General features: G+C 41.7%; 1 protein-coding gene across 1 annotated transcript; it reads right to left on the bottom strand.

Annotated features, from left to right (window-relative positions):
- Positions 1 to 767: 767 nt before the first annotated feature.
- LOC144721547 (leucine-rich repeat transmembrane neuronal protein 4-like) lies at positions 768 to 25,257 on the bottom strand. The gene is made up of 3 exons (XM_078599243.1): positions 24,636 to 25,257; positions 22,096 to 23,714; positions 768 to 3,004 (listed from the first exon to the last, which is right to left on the bottom strand). Exons 1-3 carry the CDS (start codon positions 24,637 to 24,639, stop codon positions 2,645 to 2,647), a joined length of 1,983 nt encoding a protein of 660 aa, XP_078455369.1. The 5' UTR covers positions 24,640 to 25,257; the 3' UTR covers positions 768 to 2,644.
- Between the last annotated feature and the right edge of the window lie 1,416 nt (positions 25,258 to 26,673).

Genomic DNA, 26,673 nt, shown 5'->3' on the forward strand with positions numbered 1-26,673 from the left:
ATAATAAAATAATTCTCACGACGTTTCGGCCACAACGCAAGCAGCGTCATTCAGACGCTGGCTCCCCGACAGACCTGGTCTTCACCTGAGGAAGGCTGCTTGTGTTGTGGCCGAAACGTCGCGAGAATTATTTTATTATTTTTATTATTTTATTATTTCCCTTCTACGTGACTTTACCGAAAGAACCAAGAAGATGAATCCCTGCAGCACGAAAGCTTTAAATCGAAACAAAAATGCATTTCTATTCGTTTCATAAGTTCCGTATATGTAAAGGGAAAAGGTGCAGAATTTGTGATTGCTTGCTCATGCCACTGCTGAGGGAGGGGGACCTCCACAAGAGGGAGCTCTGGAGAGCCTCATGAGGATATATTGGCCTGCTCCTCCATGCTGACCAGATGTCTTGGAAGAATACGTGTATAGATTCACATAACATGTTTCATTCGTTTTCCATTGCTGTGTAGCATTATGGGTAATGAATGAATAAATGAATTAATTATAAAACACCCATTCATATCTATAAATGAAACCCAAAATATGTTTTTGTATATTCCATCAGCCTCTGGGTTTTCCAGAGCAGTATTATCTAGCAGCATATACATGTTGATACCGATCCAGAGATTGCTTGTTTAAATACTGCTGGATATAATGAGTCTGGAAAGCCCATAGGCTGATGGAAAAAAAATAAGTTCATCTTGATGTGGAGGCATAGAATGGAAGTCAACATTTATTTTTCTTGTCCTAAATTAGAAAGGGAATAAAGACAGGAATATAGAGCATATTTTTTTTTTATTGGCTATACTAGGTGATCCACAATGCAATTTTAGCAAGGATTGTAAATGTAATACAAACATTTTGTATGTGGTTTACGGGTGGATGAATAAAACCAACAAGCGAAAGCAACGGATATAATATACGGTAAGGATTGTTGGCGCAGTGCTGCTGGAGTTTGTGTTAAAGTATTTAAGCTAACTTTAACAAATGTTTTTTAGAGGCCATGATTACCGACGTCTTTGAGAAATGACATGGCGCATAGAGGGGGATTAATCTATTACACCTGTCCTTGTAGAACTCACGCCACTGACAAAGACGTGGGTTTCAAGATTATAAAATTTTCATTGGCTGCTTTGAATCACTTAACTGCTTCACGAATGAAAGTTTTGTAGTCAACTTTTAAACAAAAAAATATAGCCCTAAGGTCAATAGGAAGGGAAAAACTAAGTTTTCAAATACGATTTAAATAATTAGGTTGCTGAGCTGTCCCCTTTATTAATATATAAAAAAAAAGGTCATCAATGTAGTGAAGAAATCAAGATACAGTACTTTGTAATGCTCTCAGTGCGTCACATGGTGTACATCAAAAAAATGTTGTACATTAAACAATATAGAACATGGTGTCAAAGAGGAAATCTGGCTCCATGTGGTTTGGAATACTAATTTCACGTCCAGCCATTTTACAACCAGACCTGGGCTATTTAAATGCAAATGAGTGGATAAACAACAGCATATGTAAACATTGCAAAGGATTATGAACAAAAGTGCGAGAACAGGACAATGCAAAAATATTTAGATACAATTTCTGACAATGTGTTCAGCAAAATACAGGAGTGACATCTGTTTAATATTGAACTTCATGTTTGTGTAATTGTTATCCAAGCCAGTGCCATTAAAGTTAAGGTCGGCCTATATTGTTCACAATGAGGCCTCATTAAAATTATCATTCTATAAGCGCTTTAAAAACACAAGGCCCTCTTTCTATACACTGAGCTCCAGAACAATTATAATTGTCTCGGCAGATGAGTAATCTTTGCACCTTCTTGAATTTATATATTGCAGGCAAGGTTAAATCCTTTCAACCTGTAGAATTACCCTCTTTATATTGTACCCCATAAAATTCCAAAAGTCTGAAAAATCACACACGCATGCAAGTTGACAAGCATAATCAAATCTTATGGATTTTATATCCCAGTCGGATTCCACCTTATAAATGCCATCTTTTTTTTGCTTCAGTGGATGCCTGTAGACCCTTGAGACTATGAGGTGGAGGGGTTCGTATCTTCCTCCATTGCAATATGCCTTATAAAGAGATCTAGACCTGCATTTTCAATTTCCTACCAACAGTACAAGTGGCATTTCCTCCAACATTCATCACACCATACACTTCAGCATTTCCTGAACGTTAATCTAGCCTTCATCGTAAAATTGTGTACCACACGAGAAATTCACAACTCACCGACCCTTGACAAACATCATGAGTTAAATGAACATCCTGTACACAGTGTGTGATTGTATATATATATGTATGCTTCTCTCCAAAACGAAGTGTATCCTTTTACGGTAAATAGTTTTTTGTCTTTTGCTTTTTGTTCCTTAAAATTTTCTCCTGAAGTCTATCGTACAATGCCTGCTGGGAGGAGTTGACAAACTGAGGTACATTTAACTCACATGTCTGCATTTTCATATTTCCCATACTGGAGATCTGATGCTGAGGACATTTCTTCACAAAATCCACAACATCCCATCGGTTTTTAGTCGTCACATTGCTGTCTTCTCATTAAGTGCGCCGTTTTCTTCCCGCCAGCGTGACAATGACAGTTTTTACTAGAGCATCGTGTTGCTTCTGTTCTCCGCCACAGCATTTCCCTTCCTACCTGTAGGGCAGCATCTCGGGGCTGTAGTGCTGCGGAACTAGTGGAGGCATGACAGTAGCGATCCCCACGTGTTGATGAGGGAACCCGTGCTGCTGAGATGTAGAAGTTCCAAAGTCCAGGCCCTCTTGTCGCTGTGAGCCACCATGCACCTGAGGGTTCTGGGAGTGATGCTGGCCTTGCAAGTGCTTGGGTTGTGGTGGCAGCGGCAGAGGAGGCGGCGGGAGAGAAGGCTGCATCCGCTCCTGCAGCTCAAACTGCTGGTGCACGTCGCAGAACCGCACCGCCCTTTGCCGTGCCGGCACGGGTGGTGGCTCGGTGTAGCCGAACACGGTCGGAGGGTTTGGCGCCAATGGCAACTGAAATGACAGAAGTCGTGCCCTCACTTTATCGTCGCCCATATCTCACAGTGGACGACAAATTATATAACAAATGCGATGTGCCCGCTATGTTACAATTGTCTTGTGTCGCATCTTAAACCACTTATCAGTGCGTGTTAGGAAGACTCTAGGCTGATTAATGATCTGTGGCTATCACTTCTCTTGCCCTCGTATGTTAAGGGAAATTAATAGGAACCATTGTTTCAGGACGAAATATCATTGAGAGATTTATTTTCTTGAAATGTAATTTGCACTTTGAGACATGCAGAACAAAAACAATGTTAACGAGGCAATTTGAATGTGTTAAGAATGTGACATATTTTACATATTCAATCAATGGAATTAAAATTGCATGTGTTTCTGCATTGGACAGCAAGTAAATTGTACATCTATTAAGTGTAGTGTATAGTGTAATTTTTGTAATAATTTTTTATTGTCTTTAAAGAAGGAGGGGGAAACAACAGATAAGGTATAATGCACTCTGAAAATTCGGGAACGAATGAGGGGCGTCCGGGCTCGCTGCCCCACCGTGGTGGGAGTAACAATCGTGAGCAGCGTGCATAAGGTGGAGGGGAAGGGATTGGGAGAAAGGGGAGGGGGTAGAAATAACGTAACTAAACAAAACCCAAAATAAAATTACATAAACGCGATGTCCAAGTTTGTCAGTCTTGTTATCTCACAGGAGCAACGGTTACCATGTGTGAAGGAGGGTGGTGTAGTATCTAGAGCCCATCCCCCTCTCCCTATTCCCTGGCCCCCAGTTTATTGGCTATTCATGCTGGACTCGGCAAGAGCGGACAAGAACGGGGACCATATGGCCTCGTATTCCATCTCCTTCCCTTTTAACTTATGGCTCAGATGTTCCACCCCTGCCAGGTAGAAAAGAGTTCTATGCTACATTTCCCAAGGGGGAGGTTCATGGGTTTTCCAGTTGGCCAGGATGGTTTTCCTTGCCACAATATAGAAGATTATAGAGCAGAGTGTGCTGCTGCATTTTGGTTCTTAGCACCTACAGAGTTGAGCCCACCTGTGCCGCAGATACGGTTAAAGTAGTCTATAACATCATGGGGGAAAAAACCCCTAAGATATCAGGGTATATCCAGAAGGCATGGAGATATGTCTCCACCGTGCCCTGTGGACATCGAGGGCAGTTTGGGGAGGATTCGGTGAATTTGGCAGTCCTGTTGTTAGTCACGTAGGATGCATTTAAACTGGATGAGTTTCAGCGACAGTAACCTGGGGCCTGTAGCTGGGGCCCACCATATCTGGTTCCACTTCCGAAAAGGGATGGCTTGTCCCATAAGTCTTTCCCAACGCTTTCCAGTTTTTGGTCTTACCCGTCCCCCTGTCCATCGACCAAGTGGTACACCTCTGCCAGTTTGTAGTTTTTCTTTCCTTATCCGGAGCTTTGTTTACGGCATCCCTGATTTGAAGGGTATCTAAAAAAGTGTGACCGTGGGATATCGTATTGCACCTGAAATTATTAGAATGACGTCACCCCCCCTTCTTTCTTGGTTAGGTCACCCGCCCTTTCCAGACAAGTCGCTTTCCAACTGGGCCAGCTAATCCCCAAACCTCCCATCTGCAATCAAGGGTTACCCCACAGCGGGAATCGCCTATGTATAGGGTGAGAAAAAATATTTGTTTATCCTTTTTCATATCCCCAAGGTGCGAGTGACCATCCATGAGGGCTTCATGCCTCAGGGCCCACCTTTAGTGTGTGAGAGGATGATCCTAGCAAGGGGCGTGAAGTGTATTTTAAATTTTCAGATCTTGTCGTAAAATAATCATGAGTACTTCGAATAATTCAGGAAATAATTGAGCAACCAGGAAAACTGTATAAATTATACGTTTGAAATACAGATCACGAATAAGCAAAACAATTAGATTTCATTTAATTTATGTTGATTATATATGTAATGGGTTCAACTGAGTCGCAGACGTAGACTTTGGAGGCAACATATTTATTCAGTTCCAACACACGGGGTAACTTCCCCTTAACAGAATAACAACTGAAGGTGGTGACCACCTGGCTAACTGACACTAGTTACTATGTAACTGCTACTATGGACCGGGACCAACGACTTCGGCTCGGGTCCACGTGTTTGAGACTCATTGAACGGAGATCGTAGACGAAGGGTTTCTTCCGGGATGAACAACAACCCTGGTCCCTCTCGGGACCCGGCTTATATTATCTGTGGCGTGGCTGGCTCCGCCCTTGGCCATGTCCACCTTCGAGAATCCTCGGGAAGGATCTGGGTCCCAATCACGGGACCCCCCTAGCCCCCTCTTGGAGCCCCTTTGTCAACTTAACTGGTCACGTGCCCTCCCGGGTCAACCAGAGTGCCATGGCCTCACGCAACCCTATCCTTCGATCGGCACCCACACACCCTATCCTGTAGGGTCGGCACTGCACTTAAAGCGTGGTGGCATCCAGCGCTATTATTCAGCGCACACCGTGCCCCTCTAGGGACGGTACTACACCAAAAACTTTGTGATATCCCGCGATGTCGCTACACCGCACGCCGTGCTCCTCTAGAGCCTGTACTGCACCCACAGCATGGTGACATCCTGCGATGTCACTACATATATGATACATGAAGTAATTACAATTTGCATTTGACAGGGAAATACAGACTTGGCCAATCCATGAAACTGTGGGCGACTAGAATTTGGGAAAAATACCATCCCATCCCATACAATAGTTGCACATGATCAATAATTGATACCTCGAGGCTAGCTGATGGATAATAAACGCTGCGACGTGACATAATTTTATGCCATCTATATGTCGGTCTGTGCTAAGTGCACACCTAATAGAGGCACACATCACCTTAAGGACATCACAATGAAAATCCCCCGTAGGGTCAAAATGACCGGGTGATCCGTTGACACTGCAAAATGTCCGTGGTTACAATGGGGTGAACATATTTTGATTTTGCGTGGCTTAAAAACACTGTACAACCGTGCTCTAGATGAAGTGATCTCTATATAGAAACGACATGTGTACTTATTATGCGACCTTAAACAATACAACTTGCACTTCAGCATCAATGAAATAAATTTAAACTAGGATTTGTTTTCCCCCTCCTCCCCATCTTTTTTGATCTCACTGCATGGAGCAGTTGCCACCGTTACGCACGAATGTAAATGCAAATAAAGGGACATACCCTACATTTTTCATGTTGGAAAGATGTGATCCAGAGGAACTTGTCACCGCTTATTTACATTATTTTCAAGTTTTTTGTTGTTGCTGTTGTAGTATTAATGTTATCCAGAAAATGAGGCGTCTTTATCTGCTATATAAATAACTGCTGCCATGTAGATGATGAGCATGTAGGGCTAGGAGTACATATTTTCCAAAGTGGTATACTCATTTGAGCTCTTTGCTAAATTAAATTGAACCCGTTTATCAAAATTCCAGCATGCTGGCGCGATAAATTGTCCTCAACAAGAAAAAAAAACATCAGCGCATTTTCATTTTGGGTACGAATCAATTATGTTTATTGTTGAAGTTAGGTGATAAAAATGAAATATTGTAGGAGGTATATTTGGAGTTACATTTTTTACACTTTAAAATCCTTTTACACTGACATAACTTCAAAGACCACAGTTTTTAATATAAATTTTGAGTAATGCATTTGCCAAGTCATCTAGATGTCTTTTCTACCCGACAGACCTACACAGCAGGGGTCGAGCGATGGCACAGTGGTCTGCGCACTGCACTATGAACCCTGATAACCTGTAGTTTGAGTCACAGTTAACGTCAGTGGCAAATTATAATAACTAGGCCTGGACCACCACCTTCCTCCCCCCAACTTTCACCAACATTCACTGATTCGCATGATGAAAATAAACATGGCGTATGATTAAATTGGTCAAACGAACCCCAGAATCGAACACTGCGTGGAGAGGCGTTCATCCAGAAGTGCATTGATTCGGAGCTGTAAATTATTATGATTACTGCCATACAGTAAATGCTTCGTTTTAATTAGTCATGCTCTGTTTGTTGTTTGTGTGTCTTTTAATATGTTCATTATAATGCAACACACTTTGATATGTCGTACTTTGTTCATGTCGGCGATGTACGGTGCGAAATAAGTTCAACAAACATACATACAAACAAACAGTTGCGTGATCCAGTTACAATTATACAAATTTGAAATTAAGTTTTCACAATATTCAGCCCGTGTAGGTTGTATAAATTGCGAACGTTTGCTGAAAATTTAGAGAGCGTTCATTATTAATGTTCATTAGCAGATGCAGTGAGTCGCGTAACATCGAGGGGTTTTTGTGGATGCTAGGATTCACTGCAGGTTAGGCCAAATTAGATCATGTGCAATCTATGGAAAATGTCAAGAGAGCATTAGAATAACCATTCTCACTATAACAGGTGGCTCAGAAGCTATTACATCTGTGCTATTCAGTGGAAGCTGGGCATAAACGCACCCCCTTTAGGAGTAAGACCAGATGTGCTTATATCTGAAGTGTGCTTGTGTTAGAAGGTGACCTCTGCCTTCCCCCCCAACTATGTAATGTCAGGATGTGTTGCTCATATCAGAACCGTGCTTATTTAAGGCACTCTTATATCCAGCTTCCACTGTATAGAAAATCATTCACCCTGCCATCCACCTCTGCCATCCACCTCTGCCACCACACAAAAAGTAAAATAGCGAGTGAGTTAATAAATTACAAATGTATTGCAACTAGTCACAATAAACACGTAGCCCGAAATAAAATCACTGGTTCGGCCTAAAATGACTTGGATGTTTATTAGTTCAACGAAACGTTGTCCTTTGACCTTTTACGTTTCGTTTCATCCCTCTTTGGATAATTCATATGCATTCGGTTTCTAGATGGTAGGGAGTGTTGCAAAGCTGTCATGCTTTTAGTTCTCCATTAGTTGCTTGGGATTTTTCAGAGCAAGTCTCATGGGTGTGTGATCTTACAAATTGTAAGGTGTGTTTCATTTCCATCAGTACGGAAGAATATAAAGTTGGGGTGTATTCAATCATGATTTATTATAATGACTTCAGATCATATGTACCAGATTGAACATAGGCAAGTACATATTATACTGATGACAGTTGTTATACATCTAAAATAATTTCAAACATTTATTCCGGGGTTAAATTATCCATAGGCACTGCTTTAAGTGTGCATGAGAGTGGTTAAAGCTGAAAGCAAATTAGCAGGTAATATTGCATAAATGCAGTGTGATGCAGGTCTATGTTAGGATTTTATTTTGACGGGTAATAATACATATTCCAAATAATATTGAAATATTGAATATCATACGATACATATTTGATCATTCTTTGTCAATATTTGAAACATTTTGATGTACGTTGACTTTGTGAAATTAACATGTGGAGGCTTTACATTGTCACGGTTTATTGTGCTGACTTATACGTGGTTCATTAAGGGAACTGGGATTTGGGTATGCTTATCCAACACTGCACAGTATACCCTTGATAGGGATGTGATTGATGGTGATCAGTGTGTTGTTTGCATTAAATTTGTAACAGCAGTTTGGGGTGGCAGCTGGTTTGTGGGTTGATATGGACTTAGTGTATCTCTCGAGTTTACATTTGAGAGATACAAATATGCACATTATATATATTTTCTCGAACACAAAAGGCCCATCGTGTAATGTTGTTAACACTATCTTTTCCAAAAAGACATCACTATGCAAATATTTCTGTGTAATCATGTACTGTATATTTCATATTGATGACCTCTGCTATTTAACAGAGTTAAATATCATATTCATCCATTATTACCAACCACAGTACAGCTTTGCTATGACCAGTTTGGGAAATTATATTATCTACAAAGGGGTAGAAAGAATATTAAACAGCTATTACTCTCTCCATGTGGCTGAGTACAGGAGCTTCCTGGTAACATTTTATTGTAATTAGGAGCCGAGTATTCTTTGATAAATATACTTTTTTTTTTAAATCCCATCAAAAAAGACTTTCAAAACTTAAATGTTCTTTGGAGTCTCTGAAAGAATGTATTTTTTCTTACAAAAATTGAAATCTTTGAGGAGATAACTGTCTAATATGGTAAATACAGGGGTCGCTGGTACAATCTCTTGGTTAAGCAGTTGAAACAATTCATATCGTTTTCTAAATACCCCCGCCTTTGCCCATGGTGGCAAGATGGGGCGCCACGATGGTTTAGATGCCTGTATATATTTGTTAGTTTGCATGGTCTATCCGTGGTTGCGTGGATTTTTCTCCAGGTTTCCGATTTCCCCCCTAAATTTAGAAACATGCGCTTAGAGTATTTGGCTGTTATAAAGTTACATATGAGAAACCATTTCGTTGAGCTATCATTTGTGGCCAGGTCGCTTCTGAAAAAGAGCTCTATAGCTCAGTGGGCCTTACCTGATGTAATGTGAGGACATATCCGGGTTCTGTTAGATTACACCTCGTACGATGATTGGCTCTGCCGGTCCTGGCCCATAGCCAATGGGGAGAAGTCTAGGGGCGTGGCCCTGACGTAATGGGAAGATGACATCTGTAAGTAGAGGATTGGTTCTGCTGGCTTTAGCCACAGCCAATGGGGGGACGAGTCAGGGGCATGGTCCTGGGAGCGTACCATGGAGTCTAGAAGATTCCATAGAGGCTAACCAGGATTGGTGGAAAGGTACCACGTGACCCAGGTATTAAAAGGGGTGGAGACGAACAACACGTTGTCAGAACTGGAACGAACGGATGGAGAGGCCATGCGAGAGCGGGGGTCCAAGCAGCCACGTGGCTGCGCGCGTCTCTCTCTCTCTATCCCTCTCACGCTGTCTGTCAGCAGCGTGAAGGAGTGTTGTAAAGAAAGACAAATAAAGACCGGATTCCAGAAGTCGCTTCCACGACCTTTATTACACTAGTAAAATTAAAAAATTGTTTAAAATAGTTTAATAGTTTATCATTGGGTTCTCCACAGTCAGTCGATCGGCAGGTTGCGTGTGGTGGGTGAAGTGTGTGTAATCCCACCTCTTCAGCATGGACGAGGAGGACAGTTTGTCACCGTGAGGGGCTCTATAGAATTATTTATAGTGGAGCTCCTCCTGCCAGTAAAGGCGTGAGGAATAAATTTCAGATCTGCACCTTGCATTTTGGTCATTGAAGGAATGAGAAGTTCTCCGGTAATTTCCATCTTCATGCTGTGTGCAATGCGGTCGCTTCTTTGTATAAATTACTTAATATAAATTGCTAATTTAATTAGGTTTACGATTTAGATCTGCCTACTTCAGCAGCTATTTCTTGCTGTGGTTGTTCCCACCTGATGACGGACGCTTGTGTTGCGTTCAAAACGTCGTGATTTAATTAAATTTATATTACTTTATTTGATACCTACGTGACTTTCCATAAATAACCAAAGAGTATAGTTTTACGATGACTTCACTTAGTGGCTAAATGTTTTCTGTCTTTAAGAGTGCTGGTGGGTAAGGCCCTTGAAACAGTGAACTATTTACAGCTTGTTCAGGAATTGCTGTCCTTAGATAATGGAACTGTCGTGGCTTCTGCTGGGTTTTAACTGTGCCACTTGCCGAACAGTGTTGGCATGCCACACATGCTCGCTTGAAAGTAAGACGCTGCTTGGCAACAACACAAGAAGTGTTGGCATGCCTTGCTTTAATGCACCCACCCACCTTCCATGCTGCTCCTCCTCCTCACTTCCCCATGTCCCTACACCCATTATAGCCAGCACCATTTCATTTGTGTCTGTCAGCTTTACTGCTCCCATGGTCATAATCGCCACCTGCCTTGCGCCCAAAATCTTTAGTTTAATTACCAGCCAGGCCCCAATTCCCTAGCAGTGATGGGAAACATTGCATATGAGATGTGGCATTTGAGGCCTTCAAATGGGCAATCGAGGACCCCATCCTATGCTGATAAAGAGGTGAAGTTCAGTTATGGCTAATACACTTATGTGGTCTATTGGATTAATTTTAAAATGTTATTGCATTATGACAAAAATATTTTCTTTGCTTTAAAAAAGTGGAGTCTCATAGATTTTAATGCATCACTTTCTAAGCACACATCGTTGATACAGAGAATAAACTTTTTTTTTATAAACAACTGATAAACGTTGTGTATTATTTTGCTATCATTTTCCAAAGCATATGCTCTGTATATTCTATAGCAAAGGCGTTTCATATCATGTATCAACATTATATGTTGTTTTCAATGGCATTAATCAAATTATATATTGCAACATTTTTAGATTAGCAAGTATAATGTATGCATTTAGTAATCACTTCAATAAAATTGTTGAATTGCAATTATGTTAGTACTACCAAGATAATTCACTTGTGAGTGATTCTCTTAAATATTTTTTATGAAATACAATGGATTGCCCTTAAGTAGTTAACTAAGTAAATAACGCTAAAAGATTTGCATTAAATGCCAGAAAATATTAACAGTATATATTTAGTTAATGCGTAAATAGCATTGTCACTAATGGCTCCCATTTTAATACATAAAAACAAATCCTCACAATTTTTACAAAATGACCCGATTTATATAAAAAGTACAGTAACCCACGTAAAATATATAATATAGAAAACTTAACTAAAACGAATTCATTACGGTATGTTTATTTTCCTAGTTTGAGCCGTCTGATGACTTTCCAACTGCCAGCAACTGTTGGAAGGATAACAAGTGATATGCAAGAGTAGTTTTTGCATTTTATATTTTGTGCCTAAAGTTTTCAATCCAGACTCAGTCTGTCAGCAAGCTCTTCCTCAGCGCCAAGAGGGAGAAGGGGGTCACTATTGAAGTACGTTGCTCAATGTCATGTTCCTATATTTTTCAGCAGACAGGACTGATTTGCAGACGACTTCAGTTTCATTTCATTTATTTAGTATAGTCCTGTGAGCCATTTGGCTCTTGAATCGGGTGCAACCGCAACAAACAAAAAACAACAACATGAACATTGTACATTGTACAATGTTTTCCTTGAGTGTCTGTGTGGAGAATTCTTCAGGAAAGGCATGTTTAGAAGACATTTAGAAATATATATTTGGGACCGCATTGACTGTTTACTGAGAGCCCTAACACATTCCTGCGGAAAGGAGCTGGTAGGAACGTTGGGTTGCTCGGTCAATGGCCAGGGTCAACGGCGGCGTGGTGTATTCCGCAAATATGCCCGACTGTGAGGGCGGGCACAAGCCGGCGTGAGTAGGTTAAACGTTGAGTTTTATAAGGGCACCACGGGGTGACCAGCCCCTCCCCTCCCACCCACATCCAGCCCCACCCTCCCCACCCAGCCCCACCCTCCCCACCCACCCCCTCCCCACCCTCCCCATCCAGCCCCTCCCCACCCTCCCCACCCAGCCCCTCCCCACCCAGCCCCTCCCCACCCAGCCCCTCCCTCCCCACCCAGCCCCTCCTTGCACGACGGACGGACACAATAATCCCCTGTGGGCTGGTGGAACCAGTGGGTTCCTACCAGTAAAATGTATAGCCACTAGCAAGAACACAGTGGATTTATAATTCTGAATTCACAATTTGATGTAGGACAGATTATGTTTATGTTAGGTTTAGTTACAATCCAATAGCTAATATTAGTTTTTGACTCTGTGATGTGTTAGGCTTAAACAAACATCTTTTTGCTCCTGATTTCAATATGCAAATGTTCCAACAAACTTTCAATCACATCGGCTATATCCAACATTCACTCATTAAAAAAAAGAATGGACCTGTGAAGTGGTTTGTCATTACCACTGCGAATGGGCAATGTCAGTGGCTACTCTGAAGAAGATTAGGACAATACTATGGGAGGTCATTGCCAGTAACAGCCGATGAAGTTTTCACAGCTTTATTTCCTGGTGCATATTTGTATTTGTGTACCACTGCTTCTCGTCTCTTAATTGTATTTAAAACAATATTTTGTGATACTGCCATTTCCAGTGGTGTACAAGCACAAATAACAAAACACTTAATGCAAAAATGGGACCTTTTTTGCAGTATCAAAGTATGAAAAAAGTAAGAATAGGGGTTACTCTTGCTGGTAATAAAACAGGTGTTAAGATGTCCCAACACTAAATAGAAACCTTTTGTAAGGCATCAAGTCTGCATTAACCACACGTACTTGCAGTGAACATGCAAACAAACATGCTGTGATAATATTTGCATTGTCTTTGAAACTGATTGGCCTACACCAGAGACAGCCTTCTTTAGGGCCGAGTTTCACCAGTGTCAGACCAGAGAACTCCGAAAGACGAACAGTACAAAGACAATGCACTATCAGAATATTTATAGCTCGGGGTGAGCAGCTACAAAATGGGACCTTTTTTCCAGTATGAAAGTATGAAAAAATAACAATAGGTTTTACCCTTTCTGACAATAAAACAGGTGTTAAGATGTTTCAACACCAAAATGTCTTTGTACTGTCCGCCTTTTGGCGTTCTCTGGTCTGACACTGGTGAGACTAGGCCATAAAGAAAGCTGTCTCTGGTGTAGGCCAATCAGTTTCAAATACAATGCCCATATATTGTCAGAACATGTTTGTTTGCATGTTGACCGCAAGTACGTGTGGTTAATGCAGACATGATTCCTTGCAAAATATATCTATTTGGTTTTGGAACGTCTGTTTTATTGCCATAAAGAGTAAAACCTAATCTTATTTTTTCACAATGAATGCATTCGTCACTGCCTTAAAATAAAGCATATAATAGGCAACATTTTGAGCAATATACTATGCACAAAGGGCATTGCCTACAATGCAGGCTATTATGCATTTTTCATTTTAAGGCCAAAGTATGATTGCACATGTGTGGGATTTTTCCTAAATTATATTGTTCGTTTTTAAAGTGGTTTGAAACACAGTTTAGTTTCCACACTCAGGATAAAATGGTATCGACTTTAAATCAGACATGGATATTGTTGACGATAGTATCCAGTGCGCTACGTATTCATATCAGAAATACAGTAAATGATTACATAAAGCGTAATCCATATGGAGCCTAACTTGCAAGTGTTTATATGCACATATCAACCAGGTCGATTGAGCCGAATGGATGTGTGTGCAGTGTCTAGAAGAGTCACATAGGGCATGTTTCCCCTCCCCAACCTCGTGTGAAACTAGGTCACGAGTAGGTTGGATGGAATTGGATAAACATTAATATTTCTTATACAATATTCACAAAATATATTTAGCGTCAGTAGCATTCGGTTAGTGATCTGTGTGTGCATTGTGTTCCTGTTAAATGTCCCTGGTCTTTATTTGCAAATAGAATTGTACAGCATTGAATTAAATTATGACAACACATTCCTTGCATTTTGCATTTGATCACAGAAATGCACATTTGCATGGCCGTTTCACAAATTGCAGCATAAATGTCAAACGATTCATAGTGCTCGCTGCGTGCAAGGATTTATGCTCGGCAGTGTGTTTTGCCGTTTCCCGTTAACCTTTAAAATCATTAATGCAAAGCAAAGAAACCCCAAGCATTAGTGTATGCCCTACATTCAATATGTTCGTTTATGGCAGATAATTGAACTGCTCATTATTTGGAATGGGTTCAGAGGAGCCACCCTTGATCGGCTTTTCACACGGAATCTTTAAAACATGACACAATGTGGTAAGATTTCCATGAAATTGTGGAGAGGGTCAATATTTCCAATGACTTTGAAGATTGCCATGGTCATTGATCTCACTCTATGTTTACAACGAGCCATAGCGAACGTGACCATGCTCAGATCTCAACAGCCACCGAATTGATTAAATGGAAGAGTTTAGTGGAACATTAATGTGTTTGCAAATTTACAGGGTTCTATGGGAAGGCTGCATAAGGAAATGAGCTCCGATGATTTACCCTCGAGGAGATGAAACTGTGAGCAGAGGAGATATAATAGTCAAGCGTTGGTGACCGTTGGGATGCAATGCATAATAATGCCCGTTATTTTCCCAGGAAAGCCTCACTAAGCCTCTTGTGTTGTTTTTCAAATGGATGCTGGGCCAATTCTACGTGTAAGCATTTTCCGTGCTTATGAGGGTTTGGCACATTGTAGAAGTGAAAATGTGTCATGAGTATCGATTGATTTACATATTCAATGTGCGTATTTATGTATGTTGAACCTTGTCAGTTAAAAGTACGTGCCAATTCGTCCGTGTGAATGCTCATTTAAAAATACGCCTGAGGAACTGGGGTACCTCCATGGGAAAAAAAAACACACGAGGGGAAAGGACATTTTTTAACGGTAATTGTAACCTGTGTATACTATTACACATATTACTATCACGCTTATTAGAAATATGTACATAATAACGGAATACAACCCATTAACTGTAGTCTCCTGTAGCTGCATATGTATAATCCGATCATGAAATCTATGGCCAAGTCACCCGGAATGTGCCGGATATCATCAGATGTGGTTCTTGGATGGCAAACCACAAGCACAACAGGTTTCTATAGACCCCTACGTGGCTGGCAGCAGAGGGCAGAGCAGCAACATCCATTGTATTTTTTTTTCGATTTAAAGCTTTCGTGACTGCAGGGATTCATCTTCTTGGTTCTTTCGGTAAAGTCACGTAGAAGGGAAGTAATAAAATAATAAAAATAAAACATAATAAAATAATTCTCACGACGTTTCGGCCACAACGCAAGCAGCCGTCCTCAGGTGAAAGAACCAAGAAGATGAACATCCATTGTACTTTACTTCTACGCTCGCACATCTGTGCTCCCTCGCATTCACGCACCCGCTCGGATCGGCATGGCGCAGTGGTGTCAAGCAACCACTGTGACCTGTATTGCGTGATGAGACCCTCCTCCAGAATCGGATTGGCAAAGTGCTGCACGTGTGCTAATGCCAGCAAATAGGCACCTCTAGAGGGTATTTTGAGATTAATTCACACTGCTGGCTGGACAGAGGCAGGATATTGAATGAAAACATACTTGCTCGATTATTTCAACTGCCCCCCTGCCAGGCGATGTCTGTCTGGGTCGCAGGTCCAATGAGCTAACCAGCATACCACGTCAGCATCAAATTCTGGACTATGTATATGTACTTTTGTAATACGCTTCTGGTGGTGTAGTGTTTCTATATATAGCTTTATAAAAAAAGCAATTGCGCCATGTGAGTAATGAGTTGCGATTAGTCATTGTGTGAAGATGCTACCGGCATTTGGTGATGTCACACATCACTCTGCATGTACTTAATAGGCTCTCTCACCTAAGTGTATGCGCGATAAGAATACAGTAGCCCTAACTCCACGGCCACTGCGGCGCTGCAGTCGCATTATTGATAGCTGATGTCACATTCAACCCCTCTGGCAATGCATGTGCCTGCCTGATTTACTCATTGTGTGCTGGTATACATATTGATGAAGAACCTGACCTTTTAAAAAATATAAACAGTAATGGGGAGTGGTACATGCTTATATCGATGACAAGGACAAAATCTATACTCAAGGCACCTGAGTTAACTTTTTTTATTGACACGTCAAGAAAATTTATAGATGCATTATATAAAAATATGGTATTTGACAAATGACAGCTGGCTCCCCGGTTTGTTAGATTTAAAGTTGACCGTTGGCACACATATCACGTGGGGGGTATGTGGTATTCATCAGATTTGTGAAAAGGCATTATCTTCTATATGCCATTTGCATTTATTCATCCAAAGCGAGACAAGGAAGGCCTTATGCTAGAATGGTAATCATATTCCAGACGTTTTGGTAAACACATTCCTGCGGAGGGAGCTGGTAGGAACGTTGGGTTGCTCGGTCAATGGCCAGGGTCAACGGCAGCGTGGTGTATTCCGCAAATATGGCCGACTGTGAGGGCGGGCACAAGCGGGCGTGAGTAGGTTAAACGTTGAGTTTTATAAGGGCACCACGGGGTGACCAGCCCCTCCCCACCCAGCCCCACCCCCCACCCAGCCCCACCCCCTACCCAGCCCCACCCTTCCCACCCAGCCCCTCCCCACCCTCCCCTCCCCACCCTCCCCTCTCCACCCAGCCCCACCCCACCCCTCCCATTTTTTGATGCACGACGGTCGGACACAATAATCCCCTGTGGGCTGGTGTAACCAGGAGGTTCCTACCAGTATTATTATAGTGTTGTTCACTGCGGTGAGATAAGAACGTATTCCATATTCTGTAGTATAAGAGATGTAAACATGTTTATAATGGATGCTAAATATACTTTACAGCCACGCGACTATAACTTTTGACCATTTGAGTTCACTTTTTTGTAACTCTAATTTTTATAATCATAGGGGTTCTTCCTCTGTAACTAAAAGCTTGATGTACATACATATAAAACGATTCAGGGTCACTGCACCGTCATCTACAATACACCTGTTTTGAGAGCAAATGGCCAGCCAACCCACCCATCACCTAACACGATAAAAATTTCATGCTAAGCGAGCGTGACATATCTGGGGTGGGTGGGTAGGTGGGGGGGATCTTGCCTTTTCTCTCTCTTTTGGGAGGGAATATCTACAGGAGAGCTTCGTTGTAATTCTTATTCTTAAATGTGTTGAACATGTCTCTTTTGGTGTAGAGTAGTCCACCAAGTGAGCGCCGCTTCATCCTTTTTGTTTGTTGGCAGCTTTTTTCTTGCTCGCTGTGCCTTGGCTGATTCAAGAGATGTGGGAGGAATTTTGTTAAAACATTTTTAGAATCTCTAAGTAGACGCCTATCGTTTCCTTTTCATCACTCTGAGCCACAACGACATGAAAAAGGTCCTAGCTTTTATTGTCAAAAATACGCATTGTGGGCCTACTTTAATACACGACACTAATGATGGGTGCTCATGAATGTGGAATGAAATATTTTCGAAATGATGACACACAACACTGTTCTTGGAAACGTTGAATGTTTTACAAAGTTTTATGGCTGCTACATAATCATACTTACGAAGGCCAAGAGCAAAATAATGAGTTTTCCACACAAATATGGCTTGTCAAGGCTAACCTTTACCAGAAAGAGATGGATGTTTCCTCTTTTCTTGAAGCTCATGGTACAAGAATATTATTGTGGTGTATTTTGATGGTTTTTAATTTGGGGAGAATTATATAAGGTGCAATACAAGTTGCAGTAAATATGGTGTGGGCCATTAGCTGTTTGAGTGCTATATGTGCAGTTTTTAAGGAAGATGTGTACACATTACTGCATGCATAACATATGTACCCCATATTGCAGTAAACATTTTTGGAATTACAAGAGGAAATTTGTTCCTCCTTGAAGTAAGTAATTGAAATGTTTGACCTAAATATTAAAGGCTCAAGATGTGGCACAAAATGATTTCTAACAGAACATTTATTGGATTATCAGAAATAATGTAATGAATATTGTTGAGAAATTAAAGTGGTTATGCCAACCTGAAGTAGAAGATATTTGAAGGAATGCTCTCGGCCTGAAATATTAGCACGTATAATCCTCATCCATCATAGAGAAACTAGCAAAGGGTAATTTTCTCTTATCCCACTAATGCTAAATGCATGGTACAGTAGTTTTCATTCACCCTACATACAGTGGAAGCCACTTAATTTCATGCTCTTGGATCTCAAAAATGCATGACGAAAATGGGACCTGACATTAAATGGAGTCAACGCAGTGTGGTTAGGTGCGAGCGTGTGGTTCTTTATTTGTGAAGTTAAATTGGGGGAGATGTTAATCTGGAGTGATATTTATTGGTGTTTCTTATTCCATTAATACTTACCAGTGTTTGTCTGGCATAAACATACTTTGATGCCAATCAAAGATAGACATTCGCAGAAAAATCTGGCCTGGTGACTCAATGGTAGAGTGAGGCAGCTTGCAAAGGGAAAGTTGCCAGTTCAATTCCTAGTTGGGGGTTGACGAAGCATATCATGTCTCTGGAGTACATAAATAAGTACAACTTTGTGGGGAAATCAACTGTGGTTCTCACCCCCTGCTATAGGAATGTGGTATTTCCACCACTGGCTGTGAACAGGTGAGCGCTGCCTTGATGTTCACTTGAGCAGGAAATCACAGTGACTTCTTGAGCATGTTCAGGTGAATGGCTTTTTACTCAGTTGTGCAAACATGCTTTACATAATAAAGCAAAACATGGCTCATAGCTGCTGCTGCATAATCTGTGTTGTTTCGTTTGGTATATGTATTCATATAAGACAAACCCAACATGAATAATACACACAGTCCGACATCCATGCAGATTTGCATTCAGGCAGCACTGCGTTTGAGCCATCTTCTTCTACAATATGCATGCAAATACTAACATCCAGACACGAAGGCAATGCTAAAGTGTGGCTATTTTGATTTATGTAATGTAGGTGAACGATACATAGTCAGGCTCAAGGCATAGCTATCCTTTGACAAGATACGTTATGTTGTGCAGAAGATGTTCAATTGCAAAAGGAACAACTTGTATATAAAAAGGAAACAGCAATATGACGGACATTTTCATCACAATAAATGGTCTGAAGTCAGAGCAGGCTAGCTAGGCTTGGTTGGAGTAGGTTTCATGAAAGCTGAACAAAACTGTGTACTTAGAAAAAGACAGCCAACTTGTCAGTGTTTACAAGGTGATATTTATAGTGGAGAACCAATGTGATATATACATATATTTCTGGACACATTGAAAACACATCTCATTCATGAGAATATTTAAAGTACGTAATACTTATATTTTTGCTCTCTCTTGTACATGTACAGTAAGACTTGTGAATCCACTGTTGGATGAAGGCCCTCCATTGCTTACAGCCACCGAGCCAGTAGTGGAAATTCCACATTTCTATTGTGTGGACGAATCTGTCTCCAGGACAACCACAGTGGCTTGCCAGCAAAATGATACCTATTTTATCTACCTTTGAGGGATGATGCGCTTCGTCAATCCACATCCAGGATTTGAGCTGGCAACGTTCCGATTACGAGCCACTACCTCTACCACTGGCCCTAAAAATTGCTTGCTCATGGCATTGCTGATTGGAAGGGCCTCCCCTCGAGGTAGCTCTAAGGGAGCGCCTCTATTTGGCCTACTCTTCCACACTGGTTCGACGTCTTGGAAAAGGTGGATGTAGCCACACTTTACCCCACCACACACGACCTGTCGATTGACTAACATGTGGTATGAAACAACAAGTAAATGATGTTAAGTCATCACGAGAGATCAATGCTATGGGAAAAAATACGTGTACTTTTTTAAGGGAATGCTTTCTTTCACGATTTATATATATACCGCAATATGCACAATTCAAAGGTGGTTTTTTTTATTCTTCTGTGGGAAGCGAGCGTGTCCCAAACACCATTTTGTGTGTTACACGCATGCATGAAGTGTGTGGTGTGTTAAGGGAAATGGGGTGAATTAAATACTAAGCATTGCATTTTTGGCACGTATCTGGATTATTACATCTCTCTTGGCCCACGCATAATCAATCATAGGAATGCGAAGGCTACTCCCTTGCATTTTAAGCACACTGCCCACCATGTTGCAAATTATTTAATTATGTAGGTTTACTTTAAGGTAGGGCACAATGAAAAGTGTGGAGTTAATTAACAACCGGACAAATATATTTAAGTGAAAGATGAACCCGTGAGTTGTTTTAAACAAATTCTCCGAGTCCAAATTTAAAACGTATGTACGTTATACTCACAACCCCCAGGATATCACTGAGCTCTTCGTTTGTCACGTGTATCATTTAAAACATTGATGTGCATACCTGAATGATTACAGCCTTAACGAGTAACTTTTAATACATTCCTGCTATTGGGGGGAAAACGTGAGTCAATATGTAAAATAGATTAAATATTAGCAAATGAAATGGAGTAAGCTTATTAATATTCACGGGTAATTTAATAATACGCCTAGGGCTAAGTGGGATGTGTGGTAATACTGTATTGAATATATCAGTATTGATCTGAACCACAATGCCAAATATGGTTTAGAGGAAATTAATGTTCACAAATGCATACTGAATTAGCAGAGTATGAACCTTTTGCATGATTGTCATTAGTAGCTTTAGGACACAGAAACTGTCAATACCAGAATGTCCGGGGACATATTTACAGCTGTTGGGGCACCTTGTAAACCACTCAAGTAAAGTTAAAATAAATTCATAATCAACGTTTTTGGGTTTAGATCGCGTTATTTATAAATGTGTCGTAACCCTCCACCACCCGACACGGCCAATCAGTAAAAAAGTGTCACGTTGACAAAAGACAAATAGTTCACTGCTTTAGCCCACCGGTGTGTTGAAGCGTGAAACCACAACATTTACACACCGGTGGGCTAAAGCAGTGAACTATTTGTCTTTTGTCAACGTGACACTTTTTTACTGATTGGCCGTGTCGGGTGGTGGAGGGTTACGACACATTTATAAATAACGCGATCTAAACCCAAAAACGTTGATTATGAATAATATTGGTCGCGAAAGCCTACGTGTTAAAATAAATTATTAAACAAAATGCAAAGCTTTGTCCCCCCCCTTTGTTTTAACATTCCAGTCAATGTGTTCCATCCAACAGTATTTTTTTTTACACAAAATGTGGATGCATAGGTTTCCAAATTTTTGCAGTGGATAATATAATGGGCACATTGCAATTTCAAAAGTCACGATTTCATTTAATTTTCAGAACGTTTCCGTTGTGCTTTCTTAGAAATATCCATTCTAAATGCTTTATAAATTCAGTGTGCCAAAAAAATGGCAGTTGTAATGAACGTAGTAGTGTTTGCTGACAATTAAAACGAACTGTTTGAAAGTTATAATAATAATAAAATAGTAATTCAAGCATTGCTGCCATTAAAAAAATGTGCATGGCATATTAACCAGGCTGTTATCACCAAAATATAGGATACAGATACAAATATTTCACCCACAAAAATGTATGCTGAGTGCAAACATGTTATTGCATGGACATTCATGTTATGTTATGATTTGTAAAACATAGTGGTGTAATGTTGCTCTCATCTGGAATGCACGCATCGCCTTCCGTAATGCTTACAATGCGTGACAAAAAGGAAAGAAAAAACCCCCGAAGGGAAAAAAAGACCAAACACGGTGCTATGAAATAAAAAAGGGCCACAAAGAGAACATTTATGGAAAAGGCATAAGTGAGCTGCAAGGCAATCATACCTGACAATCCCTGTTGCCCATGGACTGCATCATGAATGCTGCGTTGCCATTTCCCAGCAAGTCCCCAGCCTCGGAGTTGGATGGCTTGTAATCAACGTAGTACTCCTGCGCCAGGATGGCTCCATCGTGTTGCCGGGTTGCCTTCCCCTCTATCTTCCTGGCAGGTCGCCTACCCCGCCGCGCTTGCAATGTCTGATGCTGCTGATGCTGCTCGCGTTGCTCCTGCCCTGCCAGTGAACCTTGTGGCTGCAGTTGCTCCCCGAGGCTGGCCGGGTAGCGCTTCCATGTCACATACACCACCAGCAGCATCACCAGCACTGACAGCACCAATGCGACGCTGCCGGCCAGAATTTTGTAAAGTGATGTGTGCTCAGAATCTGAGCCCGTTTCCCAGCTTTGAGATGGAAGTGGGGATGCAGAGGTTGGTATGGGAGTGGAGATAGTCGTCTTGGTGTTGCCTGGTTCATTGGTTGCTGCCCGGTTTGTTTGAGGAAGGGTTATTGTGGTTGAGACTTTGGGTATCTCAGCCGATGAAACTGTTGATGTCCTACATATGCCATCCTTAAAGGCCACATCAATTATACTTTGCCCCAGAAAATTTTGAGGGCTGCCACACCGCATAACTCCTTCCTGAGTTCCCTGGAAGGAATTCAGCCAATTTGCAATGGAACAAATATTTTGATTGCATTGCCAAGAGTTCCCAGCCAGATTAAGTGAGCTCAGGCCTGTCCAGGCAGACATGGTTTCTGAGCTGACAGCAGCCAGCCTATTTGAGTCTAAACGAAGGTTATGCAGTTTTGACAGTCCCTGGAAAAAACCTGGCCCAATCAATTGTATCTCATTGCCCGAGAGATCCAGGGTTTGGAGTGAGCTCCAGGTCCATGCCATTCCCTGCATTAGCACGCTAATGCGATTCCATTGCAGATATAGCGTCCTGAGGCTTATTAAGCGTGGGAAGTGGGCCAGGTTAAGCTTTGCAAACTGGTTGTGCTCCAAATGAAGCTCTGTGAGCCTTCCTAGTCCCGTGAAAGCATTGCGTGCTAACACCCTCAGCCGGTTGTATCCCAGGTCTAGCAGCTCTATCGAGCGACAATCTTGGAATATTCGCACGGGCACAGTGCGCAGTTGGTTGGATCGCATGTGGAGATACTGGAGCTTGCGCAGCCCTCGGAACTGGCCGGCCTCCAACATTTGCAACTGATTGAAGGAGATGTCCAAGCTGCGCATGTTGACAAGTGGGTGAAAGGTGGCATTGGGGAGGCGGATTAGTTTGTTCGAACTCAGGGTGAGCTCTTTGAGACGGCGAGCCCCAATGAAAGCTCCTTCGGCCACCAGCTGGATGTGATTGTGGTCGAGGTAAAGCCACGTTAGTTGTTTCAGCCCGGAGAAGTGATTCTCCGGCAGACTCTTAAGGCTGTTGTAGCGGAGAGATAGTCCGAGGGAGCCGGTCGTGATGTTCATTGGGATCTCTCTCAGAGCCATGGACTCGCAGTACACAAACTTTCCCTCGCAGCGGCAAATCCTGGGACAAGCGCATTCACCGCTGTGCAGCGCAATTAGCAGGAGAGACCGGGCCAACACTGCAAAGGGTCCGATCCACAGCCTGAACACGCGCAGTCCTAGAATTACAAAGATAACGAATTCTTAGATATGTCGAGTGGCTTGTTAGTTCCAACCACAGCACTACGTTAAAGAAATGTATCAGATGTCCAGGTCGTATCCTTTACACGGTCAAGCAATGATATAAGGACAAAGAGCGAACTTGGAAATGTACACGTTTTTCGTTATTGTTATTATGCTGTAAGATGCTATTTTAGAACTGTGGCTATGCACAGAAAGCTACTCAAATATATAGGTAGACAAGTCACGTTTTAATTATTTTCTTTCTGAACACAGTATAGTGAGAAGTGAAGAAAACATACAGATAGCAACATGAGGGTTGGGACATTTTAATTGAATGTGTACGGTCCGCAAAGAATAAGCACTTGTACGCACCATTTAATTACCATTCATAAAAAAATGTGCATATTAAGCATATACCTTAGAGAAAGCGGTAGCAACCTTAATGTTCGTCGAATCAAGAACACACTGTGTATATAACTACTGCCACAATAATGTCTGGTGGACACCGCGTTGTGTTATTTAATGTTACACATTAAATACAAATTACTCACACTAATTTATAAGAATACTCATTTAGCAGAGACCTGCTTAAAACACCTGAGTCTGACAATGTACTTCCGTTCTTGTCAACATTTATAAATGTTTGATATTATTTAAGGCACGCAATTTTGTTCCATGTAGGTCAATTGTAGAAGTACATTCCCCCCCTCCTCCACTATATGTACATCTTGGAGCATTGACGGCAGAGATAGTGAGTCTAGATTTTTGCTTTGCGTGCGATAATATCTTAACAGTTCTAAGCATGACATGCATGTAAATGCGAAATGCTGAAAAGGCCAAGAGACCGATGGGAGGGGGTGGGGGTGAAATCCTCTTTAAAAACAACTGAATGCCGTAATTGTTAAACGAGAACTTACCCATTTCTTCCTTCTTGTGACGCCCGATTATAGCCCGATAGACATTTCTCCGGAGCTGTACTGCAGCAATCGTCCTCTGCGCATTACAATGCAACGAGTCGTCTTGCAGGTGACATTTGTTTTCCTTTTCGTAAACTTTTATCGGTTAAGCCTCAAAGAGCAGCGGCGGAACGGTTTCGTGAATTCCCATGCACAGAGAGCGCGGACTACATCCATTAAAACGTCTTATAAAACACATCTAGTTAAACTTGATATTAACTACTATTCCATGCACGTTTTGCCTTATTTTGCATCGCCTTTTCAGCGACGCATCCCACTGCTCCGACAAAGGAGCAAACATTTCTTGATTACACCAGAAAATGCATTTGATTTAAAATCAAAGACAGCGAGCGATACAGAAGAAAAACATCTCTTCCGCACATTTTGCTGTCCCACATCAAAACACCGAGCAGGCCCAATGTCTCCCACCCCACCCCCGCGTTAAAAGTCCTTTTGCAGTAGCCGTGTGTATCAGCTGCAGCTTGACGCTGTGGAGTAGAGAGAGCTTCCTTTCAAAGAGAGCCCGGCACTGGAGACCAAAATGCGTGCGAGCATATGCGTCTGCGTGAGTGTTTGGGACACGCCTGCCTGCCTGCCTGCGCGCTCGCTGGGTTTGACCAATACAACGACTCCCAAAGCCCTCTGAGCTGCAAAGCTTCAAAACGCCGCCTCTTACACGGCAGCCAGCCGGAGGCAGTGTTGTGCAGGGCGTGCGCGCACCACACCGTCGACGTGGGCCCAGCGAAGAAAGCGCTCCCTTGTTCTCATTTGGTGCGTGGGTGGGGGTGGGGGACCTTGCGCAGTGGCTGACCTCCAGCTAGAAACAGGGCCATGCTTTCTGTCGTGAAGAATATTTTTTTTATTTCCCCCCACCCCCACTCCACCCCATATTTTATATTCTTAGATTAAAGTTTAGCGTGTGTGTGTGTGCGCCTGTACTTGATTTGCATATTTTTTGGGTCTTTCGGTAAAGTCACGTAGATAGGTAAAATATATACATAACAAAAAACTACGACGTTTCGATCGCAACACATTTTTTGTAACCTATCTACGTGACTTTATCGAAAGACCCAAAGAATATTAATTCCTGCAGTCATGAAAGCTTTAAGTCAAGATTTGATTTGCATCGTCAGACCGAGCGATGTCGTTTTTTGTTGTTGTCACGGAATCTCTGAAATCTTTCAAGCCGACAACACGCAACCCTTGTTTGCGTGTCAGATGAATGGCCATAGGTGTGCTTTAATAATGCAGTTTGTGAATATGTGTTCAGTGCTAACGATATGCTTTTGTGTCGAATCTGTTTGATCAGTGCACGAAATATGATTCTTGGGTCACACGGCATATCGTTATGATTACGCGTGCGTATCACCGTTTGTGTGCTGTGAAGTACTTCATAGACGCAAGGGTCTAAAATTATAAGCTACACATGATCATTTTATTATACACAATGATGCATTGCACAAGCAAACATAAAAACAACATGTGCAATGTTGTGCATTAGACAGAATAGTCACCTGCAAGGAAATCACAAGTCCATAACATTGCATCGTGCCAAAACACTGCATGTAAATAATGCATGAAAGGTATAGTATGGAGTATATGTATTATAAATACCTCTACTCGAGGCTAACTTTAAAATTGTAAGCTGAGAATGCCATTTGGGACCATACTAATGATAGCTGTTCAGCGTGTGCCCCTCAGATGCCCCCAGTATCTGTTCTATTGATTGGAAGTGTCTGCCCTGTGCAGATCGACGTGAATGCAGTGAACGGCCTGTGTCGTTGGGCTGACTAGTCAGGTTTGAGCAATGCTGGAGAGCCTTTTGTCTCTTGTTGTGACACTGTATCCACATTGAAGCAGTATGTGATGGATAGATTTATTTAAAAAAATATTTTATGCACTCCAAAGCCTTTGTACATGTTTAAATAATTGAAAATTGTAATACAATTGTTGACACATAGGCTAATCCTTATACATTCATTGTAGTAAACTAATTATT

This window comes from Lampetra planeri, chromosome 12, assembly GCF_965212315.1.
Source record: "Lampetra planeri chromosome 12, kcLamPlan1.2.h2, whole genome shotgun sequence".
NCBI classification, from domain to species: domain Eukaryota; kingdom Metazoa; phylum Chordata; class Hyperoartia; order Petromyzontiformes; family Petromyzontidae; genus Lampetra; species Lampetra planeri.

What these genes read in the sequence shown, in the direction of transcription:
- LOC144721547 (XM_078599243.1), bottom strand. An exon ending in TGGGCAACAGGGATTGTCAG is followed by an intron (nt 3,005 to 22,095) that starts GTATGATTGCCT and finishes CTGTCATTTCAG; the next exon opens with TTGCCATTGGCGCCAAACCC.